Source organism: Anser brachyrhynchus (assembly GCF_964034855.1).
Source record: "Anser brachyrhynchus genome assembly, chromosome: 1".
Lineage (NCBI taxonomy): Eukaryota > Metazoa > Chordata > Aves > Anseriformes > Anatidae > Anser > Anser brachyrhynchus.
This window is the reverse complement of record NC_137694.1, coordinates 143584781-143604815: the sequence shown is the minus strand read 5'-3', so window position 1 is coordinate 143604815 and position 20035 is coordinate 143584781. Positions and strand designations below refer to the sequence as shown.

Here is a 20035-nt window from a genome sequence, read left to right as displayed (position 1 = left end):
GAATTTAACGTGAAAAAGTGTCTGCACAAAGATACCAAGGTGGGAACTTGGCTCTCTGTGGTGGGGGCATGTTAGCAAATCCAGCAGAGGAGTATCAGAAAACTCAGGACAGCGATGTCTTTAAGCTGTGAAGCTGCTGCTTTGTGAACACAGGTCAAAGCCCTGGTATATGTTGGGTCAAACCACTCTGAACTGTCTGTTGTGCCCTATGTTTGTCCCAGTCCAAAACTGGCTGGTTGGAAGTACAGAGCTGCCTAAGACCATCAGAGTTTTAAGGGAATAAGAAATGAGCTGTCTGCATTAGCAGCTTATTTAATTTCCTAAGCTATCATTCTCATCGCCTATGCCATATCACAGATCCCGTAGGATAATATTTGTTTCTAGTTAATTGGTTGCCAAACATCTTGCAAAGCTGTAGCTCATACTATAAAATCTAAGGTGAATCACGTAGTTGAACAGCCACAGGAAAATGTGTGCAAGTCCTGCAATAAAGCCTTTTGGCTATTTTATTTTATTCTACAAATAAAGACACTGTCCATCATTATATGGAAAAAAATAATAGTTTGAGTCGTATATAGCATGAAACAGTAGTACCCTTCACAGAAACATTTCTAATTCATTAGTTTATTACAAAATATCCACTCACAAAAAAGCACAAGCACAATCTTTATACTTGTGAAATGAGTTGATATTTCATATACAAAATAATTTCCACATAATTCCATATAATTTTATTTTATATAGAAATAGGTCATTATTACAACAGCTGTACAATACACTACTTTTTATTTAATAATTACATAAAATCTTTCTTAGAAACATATCAACAGAAAACATACAAAAAAAGCGAAAAGTGCATTTCTTTTTTTTTCCCCCCAAAGGAAAATTCAATCCTAAATGTTATAATGAAAGAGATATGTAATAGTCTGCAGCATCCCGAGTCAGTGGGCCAAAACACAGTGCATATTTCTCAGAGACTTGCAGTGAGTGAGTTATTTAGCTTGAAGAAGGATCCATCGTGTATTATGGGAGAGTTGCATGATTGTGCTTACAAGTTGAGTTCTTCTTTGCAATCACAATTCATATGTATAAAACAGTCCAGTGTTTTTTGTTTTTTGTTTTTAGTTGTGAAGAACAGTTAGGGTAAGCTGCATAATACTTTTCAGATTCTAAATCAAGAGTTATGAGCTGTAGACCATCTTCACCAATGACCAGGCTTTCTTCTCCATTGGATGTGCTAATTTGGCCACAAGAATAAGGAAACAAACTTCTCTTTACAGAAAGTGCCTAGGTTTTGTCCTCTGTGCAGTTGTGCAAAATAATAACAATAATCATAATAAAAATAATCTCTTGTTCTCTCCTCAATAGACCTTTGACGCAGTGCTTTTCATACACAAAAGAAGAACTGAAACAGTGAAGGCCAAGTACCTCAAGTGTCTGTCAACAGTCTTTTGGAATTGCCAGACAGCTTTCTGAGCGGCACGCCGAGCTCGAACTCCTCCTCCCGTGCAGCTGGTGACGGTGGAGTTTGCACAGGACGGTGCTCCTCTTCGTTCCGCTCTGCGCAGTGCGTACTGCGCTCACCAGACAGCGCCAACTGGATCCTGTGGGCCCTACGTGCGCTGTGTGCGGCAGTCTGCGCCCTGTGGCATCCTTCTGTCACAGAGCTCTGAAAGAAAGGCTTGTGCAAAAGCCAAAACGGTAAGTACAGAGTCATTCTCTCCTGCCCCATGTGCCCATTGGTTAAAGCTAATCGTGCATTGATTGTGCTGGTGGGACTCTATCGCAGTGGCTGTGGTAAATTTGATGATTCTGATAAGCTATTGCTTCTTCTTGGTAGTTGCTGCTGCTGCTGCTGTGCCTGATGATACCCCGTGTTTCCTTGCTGTGGTGAGTAAGGTGGCAGGAGCAAAGAATCGGTTTGCTCATTGTGCAAAGAACTTGGTGTTTGCACCTACAGATAAAATAAAATTCACCGTGTTGTTTGATTCTTTCACGTTAGAGCTCGTCGTCCTCAATGTACAGCGTGCTTAAAAATATTACTCTTTTTGCTGGCTTTTATCTCTGGGGCTGTGTGCTAGGCATGGGGTTAGCCTACCTATGCTAGAAGGAACAGATTTAAATTGCAGCAAAGAAGATTACAATTAGGCATTGAGAAAGGTTTTCTAGTAGGAATGCACTGCCTAGGATTTGCGGGTTATTCTGAAAAGCCTGTTTAAGAACAGGCTGAGCAAATATGTCAGAAATGACAAGGCTAGATGACAGAAATGAAGCAGAAATAACACAGGGGATCCTAGTGGACCTCATGAGGCCCCTTCTAGCCCTTTCTTGTTGTGAGTTTACAGTAGGGTGCGACATTGCAGTGTTGAAGTCGATGTGAATTTTGCAGATGCTCGCCTGGGAATGGTGTCTGCCATGTTTTTTCATTAATTCTCAGCTATGATAAGGATTTCGTTTTTCAGTGTGATCATTTGAAGCCGATGATTCTCTTTCAGTGATTCCAGTGGAGATGTGATCAGGTTTTATAGACTCAGTTCAGCTCCTTCTGAGTTAATAGACACCTCCTTTCCCCCCTTTCCCTTAGCTTTACATGTGCTGAATTGGGTAAAAAAAAATCAGTATTTTTATATCTTTAAATCACCTGGTGCTTCCAGGTGATCTGCTCCAATTCATCTTCTTTGCCTTGTGGAGTTGAGGAAATACGCTAATTTATGGAAGGGATATGGGTATCTGATCCTGATCTTATTTTATGTTGGTGCTGGTAATTAAAAATCATCTTTTGACTTGTAAACTAAGCAAATTTTGTACTTAATAAAGAGTGCAGAATAAATCCAAAGGCAGCAATTTTCTCCATCTAGAAATACACTTTAAATACATCCAGGATAATCTGATTATGTTTCCAATGTACAGGATTAGTAATTTCCTTTGAAATATTCTGACTGTTCTCACTGCTCCCTTGCTATACTGGAAGGGTACACGACACCGTATCAGTGTCTTGCACATTTCAGTTATCTCTGAAATGGCCATCTCTGCCATGATCAGGCTCCCGCTGAAACTTACAGCTTGTCAAGGCTTGCAGGCCCCGTTTGCACAGCCCGTTTGCCTTATAATTCTGTGACTATGTTTTATACATTGTCCTCTTTGTCCTTCCCTACCTGCAGGTAGCGTTGTTGCTGATGCTGTTGGTGCTGGAGTTGCATAGGTGGCAGAGAGGATGGCTGGGAAGGAGGTGTCGTGGCAAACCCTTGGTTTAACACTGCTTGTCCCATCAGAACGATTGGAGAGCCACTGCTGGAAGTCTGCACTTCCAAACTTTGAAACATTTGTTGGTTTTGAGAGTATCTGTGGAAGAAAGAAGTAAAACAGTCAAGAACAAACGTGTAGAAACAAAGGCCTTCTCTTAGGATATGGGGTGGGCGTCAATAGTCTTCATAAATAATTCTTAGTAAAGGATTCCAGGGCATCAGACCTGCACGCATGAAAACCAGCAGCATTGGCTTAACACCGTACATGAGCTGGACTTGGAGGGCAGAATACATCTCACCTCAAAACCCAGACCACATTTTAGATTCATTACAGATTCTGGTTTATGCATGTCTTCTCTTCAGCCACAGATTCACATCCCAGGCTCATTAAAACACATGGCCTTTGATTTTGTATTAATAAGCTGAGTTCTGAACTGCAGCAGCTGAGAAGTAGACACGTTCCCTGTTCTGCTGCCTGTGCTTCTATACGACTGCCTGTGGGGATGGTAATCTGCAGGATGGCTAGGGTTGATTACTTTTTAAGCTCCTCATAGACATTGCCAAGTATGGTCAGCAGTTCCCATAGCTGTGACCCACATTGTAGGACCAGAAGAAGTCTCTAGAAGTCCTCTGGACTGGGGGATGAGCCAGAAACAAAATACTCAGCCTCTGTTGCTAGTCTACTTTTGCACAGCAAAACCCAAATATTTGTTGTTTTGTGGAAGGCTGTGGGTAAAACCACAAGGAAGCTACTGCCAACCCAGCCTAATTCTGTTTATCCTGTAAAGGGTGATGAGATCATAGTGTGGTGTGTGTTTGTTAAACAGCTGTTCAAAATTAGGGGTTGGTCAGAAATGGTAAGATTTGGGTACTTATACAAGCATGCGAGCTCCAAAAAAAGTGTCCTGTGAGTCGGGCAAAATATGTGAACGGGAGGTGTATCTTTGAAATTCCGGCCTTTTTTTATTTAGAAGCTTAAAAGCAGATCTCAGCTGCAGATCGGTATGTTTTAAGTTGGAGGTTTTAACTCAAGGTAATCTTAAGCAGCAACAGTGATGTTTGAAAAGAAAAGTGCTGAATACCTACATTCCTGAGGTAACATACAGAATCACTTTAATGAGGGTCAAACATTATCATTTCGGCAGTTCACAATTAAGGACAGAGACAAAAAAAAGAAAAGAAAAAAAAAAAAAAAAGATGAGGCTGACCCTGACACTAGAAGGCAGGCTCGGCCCAGTAACGCGCTCCTGCATTTATAACTACTTCGTCATCTTACTAAAAAACGCTATTTCCCCTCAAAAGCAACTTTGGTGTTTTTGACAAGTCACATACTTAGCCTGGGATCCAGCCATGCTGAGGTCTGAAGGGTGTCTTGCATTACAGGACCCGGGCATCATTGGCTGAATAGGTTGGCTGAGCAACAGTCTTGCACATGGAAAAAAGAAAAAGTGATACTGCTGTGAGAGAAGGACCATACACATGCCACATTTTGAAAACTGACAAAGGATGCTTTTGGAGGCACAGCGCAAGACTGAGCATTAGGAGGTGTAACCTCAGCTCTGGGCTGTAGCAGATGCCTCCTGGGCGCTGCTGGGTGGAGGTTTGGGGCCGTGCCCTTCAGTCCTGGTCACTTGGGTGTCCTTCTGAGCTGCTAGATTTCAGGAGAGGGAAATTTCTGTTGCTCCTGCTGGTTTCAGTGGGAATGGCTCATATTGCCTGAGTATCTGTCATCTTTTTGGTTCAAAGAAGCGTGTAGGTTGGAAAAAACCTTCAAGGTCCAACCATCCGCCTAAACTACCAAGTTCATTGCTAGACCATGTCCCCTAGTGCCATGTCCACACATCTCTTAACTGCCTCCAGGGATGGTGACTCCACCACCTCCCTGGACAGCCTGCTCCAAAGCTTGACCACCCTTTCCATGAAGAAATTCTTCGCGATGTCCAATCTAAACCTCCCCTGGAGCAACTTGATGCTGCTTCCCCAGGTCCTGTCACTTGTCTCCTGAGAAAAGAGACCGGCACCCTCATCGCTGCAACCTCTTCAGGTAGCTGTACAGAGCGATGAGTTCTCCCCTCCTTTTCTCCACACTAAATAACCCCAGCTCCCTCAGCCACTCCTCGTAAGTCCCTTCACCAGCTTTGTTACTCTCAATGCATTCCAGGACCTCCACGCCCTCCTGGTAGTGGGGGGCCCAACCCTGAACACAGCACCCGAGGTGCGGTGTCACCAGTGCCGAGTACAGAGGGACAATCACTTCCCTCCTCCTGCTGGCCACACCATTTCTGATGCTGGTGCAGATGCCATCGTCCTTCTCACCCCGTCCCTCACCCACCCACTGAGGGCAGCCCAAGATGGTGGCCACCTGGGCGCCCCCCCGTGTCCCGCCCTACCTGAGCTGCTGGTCGTGGCTGCAGCCGGCGGCGGGTGGGCCGGGGCCGGGGCCGGGGCCGGGGCCGGGGCCACGGCGGGGTGGTGGGGCTGCAGGGGCCGTGGCAGGGCCGAACGGTGGGGCCGAGGCGCGGAGAGGACGGCCACCACCCGGTGCCAGCTCCGTGCTCCTCACTGCCTTTGGGCCCTGCAAGAGAGCGGGGAGAGACGGATTGGGGTGAGGCCTGGTTAGCCCCGCTGTGAAAGCCCTGTGATGGCAATGAACCCTACAAAAGGAAAAGCTGTGTTTTTTTTTTTTTTTTTTCCCTATTTATCCACTTTTTGTTTTAATAGTCATGCTAATGCAGGTGTGTGGGAGGTTAAACGCTACGGCTGAGGGGTCTGAAGCTAATGGTGCCGCTACATTCGCCACACGCCCAGGCAACAGAAATAAGAGCTAGGTTTTCTGAGAAGGGAGGCACAACAGGTGGGTGGAAGAGCGAAGACTGGAAATGCCAAGAAGCCTGCAGTAAGACAAAAATCCTGTCCAAGCCTACTTGCTTTCACAGGTCTCATTTACAAATACCTGAACCCAAACTTTTTCCTAGGGAAGGAAAGGGAAAGGCACATTTGCAGGACTGACATGACTTCGCTAGCTTGTTCAGTAACAGCTCAGCGTCTTCTTTCCGTATTAAATGCTCCTCTAGTCAAAGAAGTGATTACCTGGCTCGATATCACACTTGCTTCTCTCAGTACTTGCTGGTTCGGTGTTTGCGGAGATGCAATTTGCCCGGGGAGCTGAGGACTGGGGACAAGCTGCTGCTGAGAAATGACCCCTGGCCTCTGCTGTAGCTGCTGCGGCTCTGGCTGCTGAATATTGCTAAAGCTCAGGGACACCGTCGGCTGCTGTAGGAACATCTGGAAAAGAAGAGGGGGACGTTTTATTGACATAGCCCAGCTGTCACGGATAATGAAGGTTACAATTAAATTCAAAGATATGTTCTAAAATAAAATCATCACAGCTCGGAATTCACCACACATTTACTGTTAATTGGAAATCACATTTCTTTCCTATGTTAACAGTTCTGCTGTCTCTGGTTTCTTTCTTTCTTCTTCTGAAAATGCATTCATTACTTGTGAAATGTGTCCTGAAGGTAAAAGCCCTCTCTCCACGGGGCAGGCAGAGCCCTCGTGAGAGCAGTTCGCTGTACATTCACCGTGTTCTGGGGCATCCCGACCAGAGAGCTGGGAGTAACTCCATGTCTTTTCAATCCTTTCATTTCTCTTTTCAACAAACCAGGCTGCCTTTCAGGCAAGGCTGCTTTTGAATTTGTCTCGGAAAATTCAACACCTTCTATACAGTTGGGTCACTGAGTGTATTTAATGAGGCCACAGCCAGGCCAGAGTTGACTGTGTTGAATGGCTGTGTCCTTATCATTGAGAAGATGTGTAAACAGACCGTCACTGTCATTTATCTGATTTCCTGTCAGGTAGCTGTCACCTGGTGTTCTCCCTAATCAGGCCTTGCGTTTGACTTGTGCAAAAGAGCCAGCAGCCCCTCTGTTAGTGTTCTGTAAATGATACGCTCTCCATTCTTGCATTGCAAGAAGAGTCTTTCTTCTTTAAAAGTTGCAGGGCTTTGGAATATTTTTGCTTTTCTAGAGGCTATTTCTTTCAATAGAGCCATACAAAAGAAAAAAGGCATCTTTTAAAACTATTAATTATTAATGCTACAAGCTATCTTTGCAATATTTCAAACCTATCCTCTTGCCACCAAGGACTGTACAAAGCGACACTTCCCAGGTAGTTAAAGGCATTTTTGGCTCTGGTTCTGATTTCACACCACTTCTACAAGTGTGGAACTCCATTATTTTAAGTGGAGCTACTCAAGGCTTAAATGAAATCAGAATCACAATTATTTTCTTCATTACTCATCCATCAGTCTCATGCCTAGCAGTACATCTGAGGTACACCCAGTAATTAGTACACCTTTCCGCAACTTATTGCTGTATTAGCAATTCCCTAAACTATCACGTCCCCTGTAATTTCTCTTGGAATAAAACCCTGCACCTTTCTCTAAAGAACCGGCACAATGCATTGCTTTTCTCCACAGAAGTATGGGCTGATCCATCATATTTGTGCTTATATATCTAGCTATTAAAACACAGTTTTTAATTTACTATGATAAATTTGTAATGAATCTCTGTGTGCCAAGACTTGACTCAGAATTGAGTTACAGACAAAGCTCATGTTAATCAGTTACATTAATCAGCAGAGAGAGGTGGGCAATTAATGAAAATGTTAATGGACCTAAAGCAACGTCTTGTTTCAGGTGCTGTAGACTAACTACACCTCAAAGATGTCTGATAGAAATAAATGGGTCAAGTAACAGAGTTGTGTCTGCTTGCAGTAGGTCTGAAACTAGCTCTGAGTGTTTTCTTTTAAAAACAGTGCTCACAGAGTTTGGAGCCATTACATTTCAGAAAGACAGATGGTCTTGCAACTTCTGCCAAGTAAATAGGTCTTATTATGAATAAATCAAAGGCAGAAGTTATGAAAATTCATTTTCTTGCTTATTTTCTCTATGTAGAAGCTAAGTTTTGAACATGTTCGGTAAATGAACCTGATTAGCTCTAGCAATGAAATTGGTCTCCATTGATATGAAATGTTTAATGTAACATTCAGAACAGGTAAAGCAAGTGGTGTGCTTCAAAAATGTCATGTGGGATGTGAGCCCACTGTTTCTGGAAGATCAGCATGAAGTAAGACCGTAAGGAGCAATATCTTAAGCATCCTCCCTGTACAAGGCACACAGTGCTGGCAAAATACCAAGTTCATCCAATGCAAACTCAATATCCATCAATGCAAATGTTGGGCAGGGTGGGGACTTTCAGCAAATGACTTACTCTGCAGGGAGCTGCCTGTGTGCATGCCTTACTTTGAAGCAAAGGCCAAGTAGCTTATTCTTGAAAGAAAGCAGAGCAACCTGCTTTGCAATTACCAGTGTGTGCCACTGGGTAGGAAAGCGCACGGCTAATGGTTGGCAGCTAGCATGCTATAAATTTACAACCAAGTTTATCACAGTAAACCAATTTCTTTTATTTATGTGTTCATACCCTGAGAGACCTACGTGCGTTTCATATCTAGGGACGCTCTCCCTTGCGTTATAATGGCCAAAGCAGCATTATTACTGTCAGAACACAAATGTCGGGGAAAAACAAGCTCAGGGCAGGAAGCAGTGGTGCCATTTAACCCATGTCCCCACAGAACTGGAAGACTCAAGATGCCTAATCAAGAAAAGAGTTAACCTAAGAGAGGATCGAAGTGGGGAGTTGCTACCTGCAAGTAAGCCTGAAAGCAAGAATGTACTTCATTTGTACAAAACAGTGCTTTTTCATTATGTGTCTCTTTCGTGACTGCCTGAATTCCTCTGAAGCACAAAAATGTTGCAGCTTTAAATAGCAACAGAAACCCCATAATAAAGAAAAAAATCTTTCTCAGTCTGAGCAAATCCAAGCAGACAAATTAGCAGCCCCCTAACTGTGCTGCCGATAACGACACGTCTCACAGCTGATTTTGTGGACTGCAAGGCCAGCGAAGCATCTTATAAATATTTTTTAATTGGCCAGATTGTTAAGATACACAGCAAAGCTGTGAGGGAGGGAAGGGACCCTCTGACACGGCTGCCCCCTCATCCCGAGATAGACGGTCCCTGCAGCTAATGGGTGAATCGCATTGGCAAGACATTGTGGGGGAGACAGCTCTTTGACTCTTCCTGCTCCTTGGGTAATCAGGTGGTGATAACCTTCAGGCTCATCGTTAGAGAAGGGAAGACTCCTTATGTAAAATAACAGCACTGGGAATCTGAGGTTCACGGACTTCGAAGGGAGACTGGTTTGTGAATCATGGGTGGCAATGCACGGTCTCATCTGCAGTTCTTGCAAGCTGGTCAGGCTCAGCTCTTCTTTCTGCTTGCCTCTCCATCCGCAATTCATTAGCCAGACTGTTCAAATCTGGCACAGACACGGCATCCTTCAGACTTCTGAGGTTACTCTTGCTGCTGCCGCCCTTAATGCTTTCGTTTGTCAGGAAAAGCAGTACCCGAGATTTAATGGGGTTTTGAACACTCTTCTTCAGGGCCCACAGCCCTCCTGCTAGTTTGGTCTTTCATCACGCAAGGCTCTTGGAAATAGTGACAAATGCAGACGACTGCTCAACATCTGTCCGGTTGGGAAAGCGTTTCTTGGTGGACTGCTGCACTACAGTTTTGAAGACCTCTGAAGGAAATGGAAATGGGGCTCAATTCTCCACAGAGCTACCTGTACACGTCTGTGTGGAAGGGAGGGAGCCGGGGGGGGGGGGGGGGGGGGGGGAAGATATGCTAATAAATGAGCTAACGAGGGAAAATGATAGAATGCTTCCCCCTTTGCAGCCAGCACACGGCACTCCCCCATGCTTACAACCTGCACAGCCCCATTCTCTACGCGGAATATTAAAAGGACCAGAAATTCACTCAATAGTAAGGCTCTTCTGTTTGCCACTATGCTTTGTAGCCTTGATAATAGACACAGATCGATGTCTGCAGACATCCAGCTCCTTGAATGATGAAATCTGTTCAGCAAAGCATGCGGTTAGATTTCTGATTTAACAGTTTACTCCTAACCTCTTGTGAGTCACAAAAGTGCTACATGTGAAAATGTGAGGCTTTATTTCAAATTGCCTCTAGCCAAGTAAGACAAAGCTAATTCCTGGTCTCACTCCTTCCCTGTAATGGCACAGTAATTTCTGGTTTTCTTTTTTTTTCTTTTTTCCTTTTTTCTTTTCTATTCTTCTTCTTCTTTTTTTTTTTTTTTTCTTAAATCTAGAGAAAGCGGGAGAAGGAAAAGTCCCCACTCCAAGTCAGCGTGACTTCTTACAGCTCACTGTCTCGTGTGATTGTTCTGGGGGGGCTGAAAGGCACTTGGATGACAGACAGTGATCCTCCCCATCCAGCTTTGCCCCCTCAGGCTGATAGGCAGCCCCCACATTTCCGAGCTGCCCTCCAGCCCCCCTGCCTCTCAGTGCTGCATTTGCAGGGAAATGGTCAGTACCAACATCAGAGATCTTGCGGTGCTCTGAAAATACGTCCTCCTTGGTCCAACCTGGCACAGTCCTTGTGGGGGAGCAGATCACCCAAATAATGATCCAAATGATCCAAATCTCAGAGCTACAAAGCAGTAGGGGGTAGGCAGTACAGGGCCTACCATTTACCCACTGGGCCTTTTCTCTCTGCTTGGGCTCCCGGTGAGCACAGCTGAGGATCTGTCCCATGGTCTTTGGGTTATTAATGCGTATGGAAGATGACTATATAAAAATAAAATCCCTTTCCCGCATATAAGAATGTGCTCTGACTTTCTATTTTTTCCTGAAGTATTTAAAAAAAAAAGGGGGGGGGGGGGGTGGGGGGATCAGTGTATCTGAATGTTGAAGACTTCACCGGGAGAGAGTAATGGCTTTTGCCCAATTAAAAGGACAGGAAGTGAGAATATCACGTCTCTTGATATTCATAATAACAATAATAGCTTTCAGACACATACCATGATTCTGAACTGAAGGGCAGTTAATTGCAGACTTTCCCTTCCCGTTATTCAGAGTCAATGCAGAACCAGTAGAAGAAATACACTGAAATTAAACCTGGTCTACCTATATGTTTATATGGTACCAGGAACAGGGAGTCCTGGTTTTGGGACCCGCTACTGCTGTGCTGTCCTATAGCAGTGCGTATGGAGCAGCTTGGGTGGAAAAGTTTCAAATTTGGCTTCACCGATCCCTTAATTGCCTAAACGTACAATCCAAATTTGTTTTAATATGTGAACTGTGTGTTCACAGATGTCGATGATGGGTGAGATTCTGTTTCTGTGCAAGTTGGGAACAGAATTCCCACTGGCCTCAGCAGGTCCCAGGTTTTCATCCTGTGCTTAAAAATGTTCTTTGAGATACTCATTTATGTGACAGAGCTTGTCTTCTAAAAAATCTTGTTAGTACAATGCTCACAGTGGGTCCCCAGTGCAACATTTCTGGCAAGGGTCATTTAACCCAGTATTTATAGTTACATTATGAGGAACAGAGCAGTAATCACCCAGCTTTTAGAAAACTTCCATAAAACTGGATGATTTCTCCATTTGTCATTAAATGAAACCTGAGATGTGCTAAATTGCACTCACTGTTACTCATGGGGTGCGGTAGACATCGGGGCAGTACAAGGCAGGTACTGTACTAGCTCTGTGTAGAAGGTATCAAAGACATAAGAACAGCAGCCTCAGGCTGCTTCACCCTAAAGGCTTGAGCTGGTCCTGTGAAGAACAAATTCAGATGCCTCCCAGGTGTAAACAAATGAACAGAGGTTTGAGCAGAGTTTTTTTCTTCTTTTATAAACATGACAAGGGAATTCATCTCCTGTGCTCAGTGTCTAGGCCAGGAAAACAGGGAGCGAATGATCTAAAAGAGATGAGCACTTGGAGAGTGCCTGAAGGAGAGCTGTTGGCTAAGGGAGAGCTGGACAGACGTGATACTGAGCATCAGCAATGTCCCCACGAAGCATGCAGTGAATGGATGGAAGCTAATGAACTGGAGAGACATAATCAGTGCTGAGTCCAAATGTGAACACTGTTCCATTACAGCTGCTCATTCTGAAGATTCAGTAGATAAAGCATTAAAATACTTCTGTAAATGACCCAAAATCTTCTCACCCCCATAAGGCTGAGATATTTCTTCCTTTTCTTCTTGCAAAAAGCTCTTAATCTTGATGTAGGCTACTCAAGAGGCTTCCAGAGGGCAAAATCCCCATTCAGATGAGCCAGATTTCTCATGTCCTGGACCCTGGAGCTAATTTTAAGATGCCAGCCCTATCAAGTGCTTCAGGAGAGGATGCTCTGCCCCTCCCAGCAGTAACCCACCTGCACACTGGAGTCCTGGACCAGGCAGAGCTGCTCCTGTATCTTCTGGAGCTCCTCTTGCTGCCAGCGGATGTTAGCCTGCAGGATCCGCGTTCGCTGCTCTAGCTGGTCTTTGATGGTCTGGAACATGCTAAACTGCGCTGAGAACTGAAAAAAAGGGGAAAAAATCAGTCTTTATAATAGAAACGGGCCTCAGTATGACATTATTTTGAAAGAAGTTATTGGTTTCTTGATTGTAAAGCACAGTGAAAGGAATAAAGTATGTGTTTGTAATATAGTAACGTCTAGGCAGAGATAAATCTTTTCTATTTCCAATTTTACGCACATATATTAAATTGCCTCAGTTATAGTGATCTTCTTACAACTGACCCTGTTCTGTTAGAGAATTATCAGAATGCCTGTTTTTGAGAGCATGCTGCTTTAAAATATCAAGAGCATCTTAACTCGGTGGCAAATGAGAGCATTATTATTATTAGCGTGTAGTTTGGAGCCCTTAGCATGGCAGAGCTGCATATTCCAAATGTGTTTTACCAACACTTTCCTTTTTCCTCACAGAAATAGCAGTGCTGCAATGGTTTGTTATGCTGATTACTTACTACATGATCACGCAACAGCTGACCACAGTAAATATTTTCTACATTTCTGCATCTGAGTAGTGGCCAGGGTACAAGAAATACTCATTAAGTTATTTTTATACGTGACAAAAAAATAAATAGCCCAGCTCAGTGGGAGAAAGGCTATTCTAAATAATAATACAAAATGGAGATCGCTAATAAGGGTCAAGAAGAAAGTGCAACCTCCAGTAGCAACAATGCCTCGCACAAAGCAGAATCACTCCATAAGCATGGAGGGGACTAGCATGGCAACAAATTCCTAGCTTTATTTGGTATTTACAGCCATGATTCAAAGTCCACCAAAGTTAATTATTACTTTAATTGGCTTTGGAATCACTGCTTTGCATGATCTCATATTCCAAAAGTAAAAAAAACACACCGAGAAAAAAGCATGGTGTAATACTTCAAAAAAGTTCTGTGAGCATTTCGGTAACCAGGGCATCCAAGATGCCTCTGGAAACATGCAGTTCAGGAACATCCAGGCAAAAAAATAAATAAAAGAAAACATTTTGCTATGACTTGCATGACTTGAAGATGGCGCATTGTTCCTGTGGTTATTTTTGTGGCTCTGTTCTGGGGGGTGAAATGATGCAAGCTGCTGGAGCCTTCCTGCTTAATGGAGTTGCACTTGCTTACACCATTTCTGGCTTTCACTTTTTTAATAGGAAAACAAAAATGGTAACAAGAAGGGAAAAAAGGAGCGCTCTGGTGCTAGCAACACTGTACAGATGAATGAAATTTCTGGGTACTTAGAGAAATCTAAATATGACAGGTCAGATTTGTATCAGCTAAGCGCTTGCTTTGCAACATCTAAATACGTGAAAGTACCTTCGCATTCCCTCCAGCAAACAGCTGAAATCTCTGTGTAAATGTCCTTTAGGTGAGAAAGGAAGAGAACTTCAGTGGGTTTATTTATATTTACACGGCTGGAAGGTGTCTTTCCAGCCCAGCTCAGGAGGTCACCCTCCAAAGAGTTTCCTCGTGTGGCCACTTTGAGGGGAGGCTGGTTGCCAGCACTGCTTAGGGGAGAGGAGGGCTACCAAGGTGTGACATGCCAATGCTCTGGAGGCCCCCAGAGCCCACTTTGGTGGGAAAGACATCTGCGAGTGCTCACAGCTTGCATGGTCTACCCAAGGAGATAACGTGAGCACGTTGCCTCTGGCACTGTTGTCAGCAGCACTGTCACCTGCAGCCCCATCCTCTCCCAGAGCAGAGTCAAAGCCCCCGGTGGGAAGTTGGTGTTGCTTCTAATTGGTGTTAAAGGGGAGAGCTCGGAGCTGGTTCTTGCTCTTTCTCTATTCCATGCAGAAAGCATTAACCTGAGTAATGGATGAGTGGAAACCTCTGATGTTTGGGAACGGAGGTAAGTGACTCCAAGGGGCTGCCTGCTCTGCTTGCTCGAGCCCCGTTCCGTGTTTCAGAAGAGACCTGGGCACCCTGGTCTTAGGAGTGGAATAATGCAATGTAGCAGTGGCTTGACTAGGTTAAATGCAGCCATGTCCTGCTTCAATGTGGGTCTGTACAGAAGGACATTTCAGAAAGCCAGGTCTTGGAACCTAATTCTCTCTGTATTAACTCTGTTACTGAGGTCTACTCTGAAGTCACTAAAAGAGTCTTTATCAGAAAGGAATTTAAAAAATTTTAGCCAAAAGCTTCATTTTGACTGCCTGGCTTGCTGATGGCAAACTTCTCATTAACATGTGAAGTCCCTGAAGAGACCTTGGGAAAGGAACCTGGTTTTCCTCAATTAATGAACGTAAGAAATTTTATAGCTGAAAATTTTATAATAATTTTGTACTTCAATAAGAAATGATTTCCATGTCCAAGCCTTAGTTTTAAATATGAGTTTGCTTTTCAATATTGCACACAAAAATGTATTGCTGTTGATTTTAGATCATTAGTCCATGATTTTTTTCATCACCTTCTTATGTTTAGCATATTCAGTATTGAATATGTATACTGAATATTCAGTATATAACCTAGTATTGTCTTTTTGTTTTCTTCTTCATGTTCCTTTTGTATTAATACACTTGACAGCAACAACAATTGTATGGTCTACTGGAATGAGAGTTGCTAAGGAAGAGGATGAGGAACTCTCTTTTACTTTTTTCCCTTTTCCTCTCTGAAACCAAAGTTTCTTGATAACTCTAGCAGTGACCCCTGTGATTACAAAGCTTCTATTGTTTTTGTACAATGAGACAGCAACAGCAACTGACCTGCACAAGAGAGTATTTATCTCAAGATCATTAACTGTTTTACCAATTAAGGAAGAAATCTGTAATTGTATAATGCATTAAAAGAGCTCGACTCAAAATGTTCCACAGAAAACACTGCACAGCTTTAAGTCTGCCATTAACATCAGATGAGGTTGATATTTGTCTCACTAAGATATTTACAAACTTCTGTGGGATCCTCAGAAAACTGCATGTTATAGCTCTCCCAGCTTCCCAGGTACAAACTGGAAAGACTCAACTGGTGAGATATCTATAATTGCAGAGGATCGCCAGTTTAATCAAGGTTTGTTAGTTCAGGGAAAATAATAATAACAAAGCAGTAATTTTAGTCTGCTCTCTTAAAAATAAAAATAAAAAATGAGTTTTTCATGCAGTCCAGGGAGTGGGACCGGCACATGTTGGGTGTGAGCACTCGGCACGGTCCCCATCAGAGATGTGATGAACAGGGGAGTTGGGTACCTCGAAGACATTCTGTTCCTACAAGTTTCAAGAAAATAGGTAGCTGGGTAAAGGCAAGAGACCCTATTTATTTTTTAGCTCGGTTTCCTAAAGAAATGAACCTTTCATTTCCTTCTGCCTTCCAGCTTCCGATCCTTCTGGCCGGTGCTAGAGACATGCAAGAGAGTTGCGAGAGCCTCAAGAGCACCAGGTTGCCATAATGCCACGAAAGCTCTAGCTGAGCAGCGGCGAGAGGGACCCGCTCATTCCCCTCCTGCCACGCCAGTCCCTGGGAAACCAGGTTTCATTAGTTTTGCAGCTCACTGAACAACTTGTTCGTGGTTGTTGTTTTCCGAATAACACCTGCGCAATCCCAAACAGAATTATTAGTGCTGATTATTATTCAGTCATCAACATCCGCTGTGTTGTAGGGGATTTTAATTTATTACAATGAGGCAGACAAACAAACAAATATTCTAATAGGGAGCACTTGGTTTAAAGCAAACCATTTACATTCAGGCAGCACCTAGGACTGTGCTTTAGGGTTCATTCAGATAGCCAGGTCGGGGTCTAAAACTGTATTTTGGCGGAGACAAAACCCACACAGCATTTGCTTGAAACAAAACCAAAGTTCAAGCAGATGGAGCTCGAGGCGAGCACTGGCTGCTCACTGCAGATGCTGCTGCCCTGGGCTGGGATGTTTGCCACAAGGACCCTCATCAGCGTGCTGGGGCCCTGAAGGTCCACAGGCTCAAGCATCTGTGTGTCTGGTGAGACCTTCACCTGAGGGTGGGGAGCAAAAAAGCCAGTGGGCAGCAGCTTCTGTGGCTCTTCCTGCACCGGCGTGCCCTTCCCACGGGGCTGCAGGATGTGGGTTTGTGGTGCTGTTTTCCTGCTTCACAAGAAGGGGAGCTCCAGCTTGAGCTTCTCCAAGTCACTGCTGAGTGACCGAGCTTTGCTGCTGGTCAAGAAGAGGGTTGCTGGGGGATTGGCCATGCAACTGAACGGCACTGGGAAGAAACGGAGCTGGAGCACCAGCAAGTGTTTTATTGGGAAGGGGTGGGGCGGCGGGGTTTTTGGTAAACAACTGGAAAGCATCTCTCCAGAAAGAGCTTTGGTAGAGAAGGGAGGGAAATAGAAGAGAGTCAAGCAGAACATGCACAGGTTTATAATAAATAAACTAATTGATGTTTGGAAATGCATTAATGAATAAAGGAGAGGAATATCTGTAAAAGAAAATGACTGCTCAGAGCAGGTAATTGATATGCTGTTTCTTCACTGCATGCCAGTGTGGAGTCGTGAAAAGAATATTAAGCACAAAAGATAAATGAGAATTTGTTATTTAAAAGCAGAGATCCTCAGGATTTTTTATGTTTTATATGCTACAGGAAGAAACTCTGAGATCTTGCAAGGGAGTACAGTGTACAAGAGGTAGAAGCAGCTTAGGTCCAGGACGCTGTCATTTCTAAAATCAGAGGATGATGAGATAGATATTCATCACAACATGACCACAGGGCAGAAACAATGAGATGAGAACACGGTACTCAAATTTACTCCTTCAAAATCCACTGCAAATGAAACACTGGCTTTTTGGGCCATCACCCACACTTGAGATGTGGGTTCACAGATTTCAGTGGAGGATTTTGTCTCTAGTGACATCCTCGTTGTTGCTAGCACACCCACAGAATAGGTGTTGTGGAACTAGTGTGCCTTTTGCTGCTGGCTAGTTGTGCTTCAGCAAAGCCAAACGGGTGTTTTAGGAGTGTCTTTGTTAGTTTTTGCTTTTAATTCTCATTGTAGCCTTGATTTTGAAGGGACCTGATTCTGTAGAAGCAAAGTTGAAAGCTGATTTTCCATCTCTGTTTTCTGTCCTCCCGTGAAGTAGGTGTGTGTACACTTGAACCTACTCACACCTGGGCTTCTGCTGTGAATGTCTGTATGCAGAAAAATATTTAAACACACAAGTGTACAATTCAGATTACATTCCTACAACATTTTAGGAGTTTGAGAGCTGGTGGATTTGGGGATTTTATCTACTAAAGAAATAACCTAAAAACCCCAAAAGACCTGGAGTCTCATAATTAATTCATTTACTAGATGAAGGGAGAAAACACCAAGAGAGAAACAAGTGACCTATTCCACTTCCGAACCCCCAACTAACCTGTGCCAGTGGTGCAGGCTGACTTTGCAAAGTTGCTTGAGGCAGCAACTGCTGTGGAAGAAGCTCACATGAAGGCTGAGAAGGCAAAGAAGCCTAGGTTAAAAACAAAGCAAAACAAAACAAAACTTTATTTGTAAGTTTGTCTCCTTTAAATTCTAGGTTTCTTCTAATGCCTTGGCTTTTGTGCAAGTCATTTTGATTTGTTAAACTGCTTACGTGGCACATGCCTTATACCTTCTGCCTGTTCCTGTGGCTCTTGGGAGTTACCTGCAGAGCGGTAGGTTGGCTGAGTCTGTGTGCTGATAAGTCCTGCTGCGTGCTGGGTGTCCTTTGCAAGGGGGTGCTAGCCTCTGCAGTCAGCTTTGTTGGTGTAGCTGCAAGAAAAGTGTGGGTGAGTTCTCACAAACTGCAAATCATCGCCATTGGAATTCAGGATTACAGTGAGACCTGGCTAGAAATGATTACGGCCTGGCTGAATTCCAGATGGAGTCGAGGCTGTTCTTGTTGGCTTCAATGGGAGCAAAATTAAACTGATAAGGAGGGTCTGGGCAAAGATAAAAGTCAAAGGGATAGATCGTGATTCCAATGGGCAGAGCAAAAGGACCCAAGAGCTGTTCTAGAGCAGCTGGAACTCCCTTGCATGGACCAAATAACTGTAAATTTTGGTTAGCTCATTGGCTTTTCTTCCAGATCAGGGAGCAGAAAGAGTGCATAAGGTGTGCTCAAGTCATGGCTGGAACATCCTTAATCTTGGCCAGAAGAGCTACCACCCTTAGGCTGCTATTAGGTAAGTCAGGAGGGGCCTCTCATTGCTCATACTGACACCCTCAAATCGGAATATAGAAGTCTTTATTTTCATAACAGATCTAAACAGCTGGTCTCATGGCTAGTTCTGCTACCCATTTTCCAGTGTATGGATGGTCAGACTAGACCCTTCCATCTCGTACATTACCATTGTAGATGATGCACCTCATTGCCACTGACAAACAAATATCAGTACCTCAGGTTAATTTGCAGCCGTGGTATATAGACACGCATTCTGTAACTTGGCTAAATGCAAAATACCGCAGTAACCCAGGAATGCCACTCACATGCTGGGTCTGACTTGGGTGTGTGGGAAGATTTTGGTGAGCTCCTGGATGATACTGAGGGTGTCCGGCTAGCACTGAGGATTGAGGCACCAATATCAAGTGCATTAAAGTGCTGTTCAGGATCCAAGCTGGAGCTACTGTCCTAAAACAAACAGAAAAGAGAATAGCTATTGCACCTGTCAGGGTAAAAATATTTTGAAATGCACCTAGTAATACTTGCAGACCCAGTTCTTTGGCCGGCCTAAAATTACTTGAGCAGAACTAATCCCAGGTAGGCCAGCAGAAGACTTGGGCACAAGTGTCGATGTCCCTTCCAAATAGCATCTAATTAATCCTCTTTCCAGTGAACTTTCACTGAGGTGGAAATAAATAGGAAGCTACTGCCAGAGTCCTTTTGCACATTCAGATGTTTTTCTGAATGTGTGTTTTGCATACAGTTGGACTTGACAGCAACTGCAACCTCTGTGAGACACTCAGCTGTGTGGAGCTTCTCTTTCTTAACTCAGCAGATGTCCTCGATGTAGCCAAGATGGACTGTCAGAACATGTCCAGATGAATCTCAGAACTGTAGCACTTTGCCAAGGAAACATGAAGATATATCACATTGCCCCTGCCCATACTCCACTTAATTTAAGGCTGTCTGTAGTCTCCAGGTTTAACCTTTCATGAACTTATCTAATTTACTTTAAAATTATTCAAGTGAGCAATGAATTCTGAACTTGTTAGGGAATCCACTCAGAAAGACAATGCTGAAATTTTCAGTGATGTTAACATAGGAAATAGTTGCAATTACTACATGTATTTATGAAAAAAACTTGTCTCATTGTACCTTTAGTGCTGAGGACACAACCTCTGAGGACACTTCTTCCAAGCCCATCTCCTGTCTCCGCTCTACCCGAACATCTGCATAACTGAATGTAAAATATAATTCTATGTATCAACACGGTACC

General features: G+C 43.8%; 1 protein-coding gene across 5 annotated transcripts in view; it reads right to left on the bottom strand.

Annotated features, from left to right (window-relative positions):
* Positions 1–480: 480 nt before the first annotated feature.
* NPAS2 (neuronal PAS domain protein 2) overlaps positions 481–20035 on the bottom strand; it is a 101183-nt gene continuing 81628 nt past the window's right edge. For 3 of the 5 annotated variants that reach the window (XM_080601568.1, XM_080601571.1, XM_080601572.1), the window contains exons 13-22: positions 19915–19996; positions 19086–19227; positions 18262–18368; positions 17995–18087; positions 12548–12694; positions 6336–6530; positions 5636–5820; positions 4578–4670; positions 3156–3342; positions 481–1681 (exon numbers count right to left, since the gene is read on the bottom strand). In XM_080601568.1, coding sequence (XP_080457694.1) covers positions 1430–1681; positions 3156–3342; positions 4578–4670; positions 5636–5820; positions 6336–6530; positions 12548–12694; positions 17995–18087; positions 18262–18368; positions 19086–19227; positions 19915–19996 — 1483 coding nt within the window. In that variant the 3' untranslated portion in view covers positions 481–1429. Of the gene's footprint in view, positions 1955–3155; positions 3343–4577; positions 4671–5635; positions 5821–6335; positions 6531–12547; positions 12695–17994; positions 18088–18261; positions 18369–19085; positions 19228–19914; positions 19997–20035 lie in introns of all 5 variants that reach the window. The other 2 variants (XM_080601569.1, XM_080601570.1) reach the window with 2 other exon arrangements.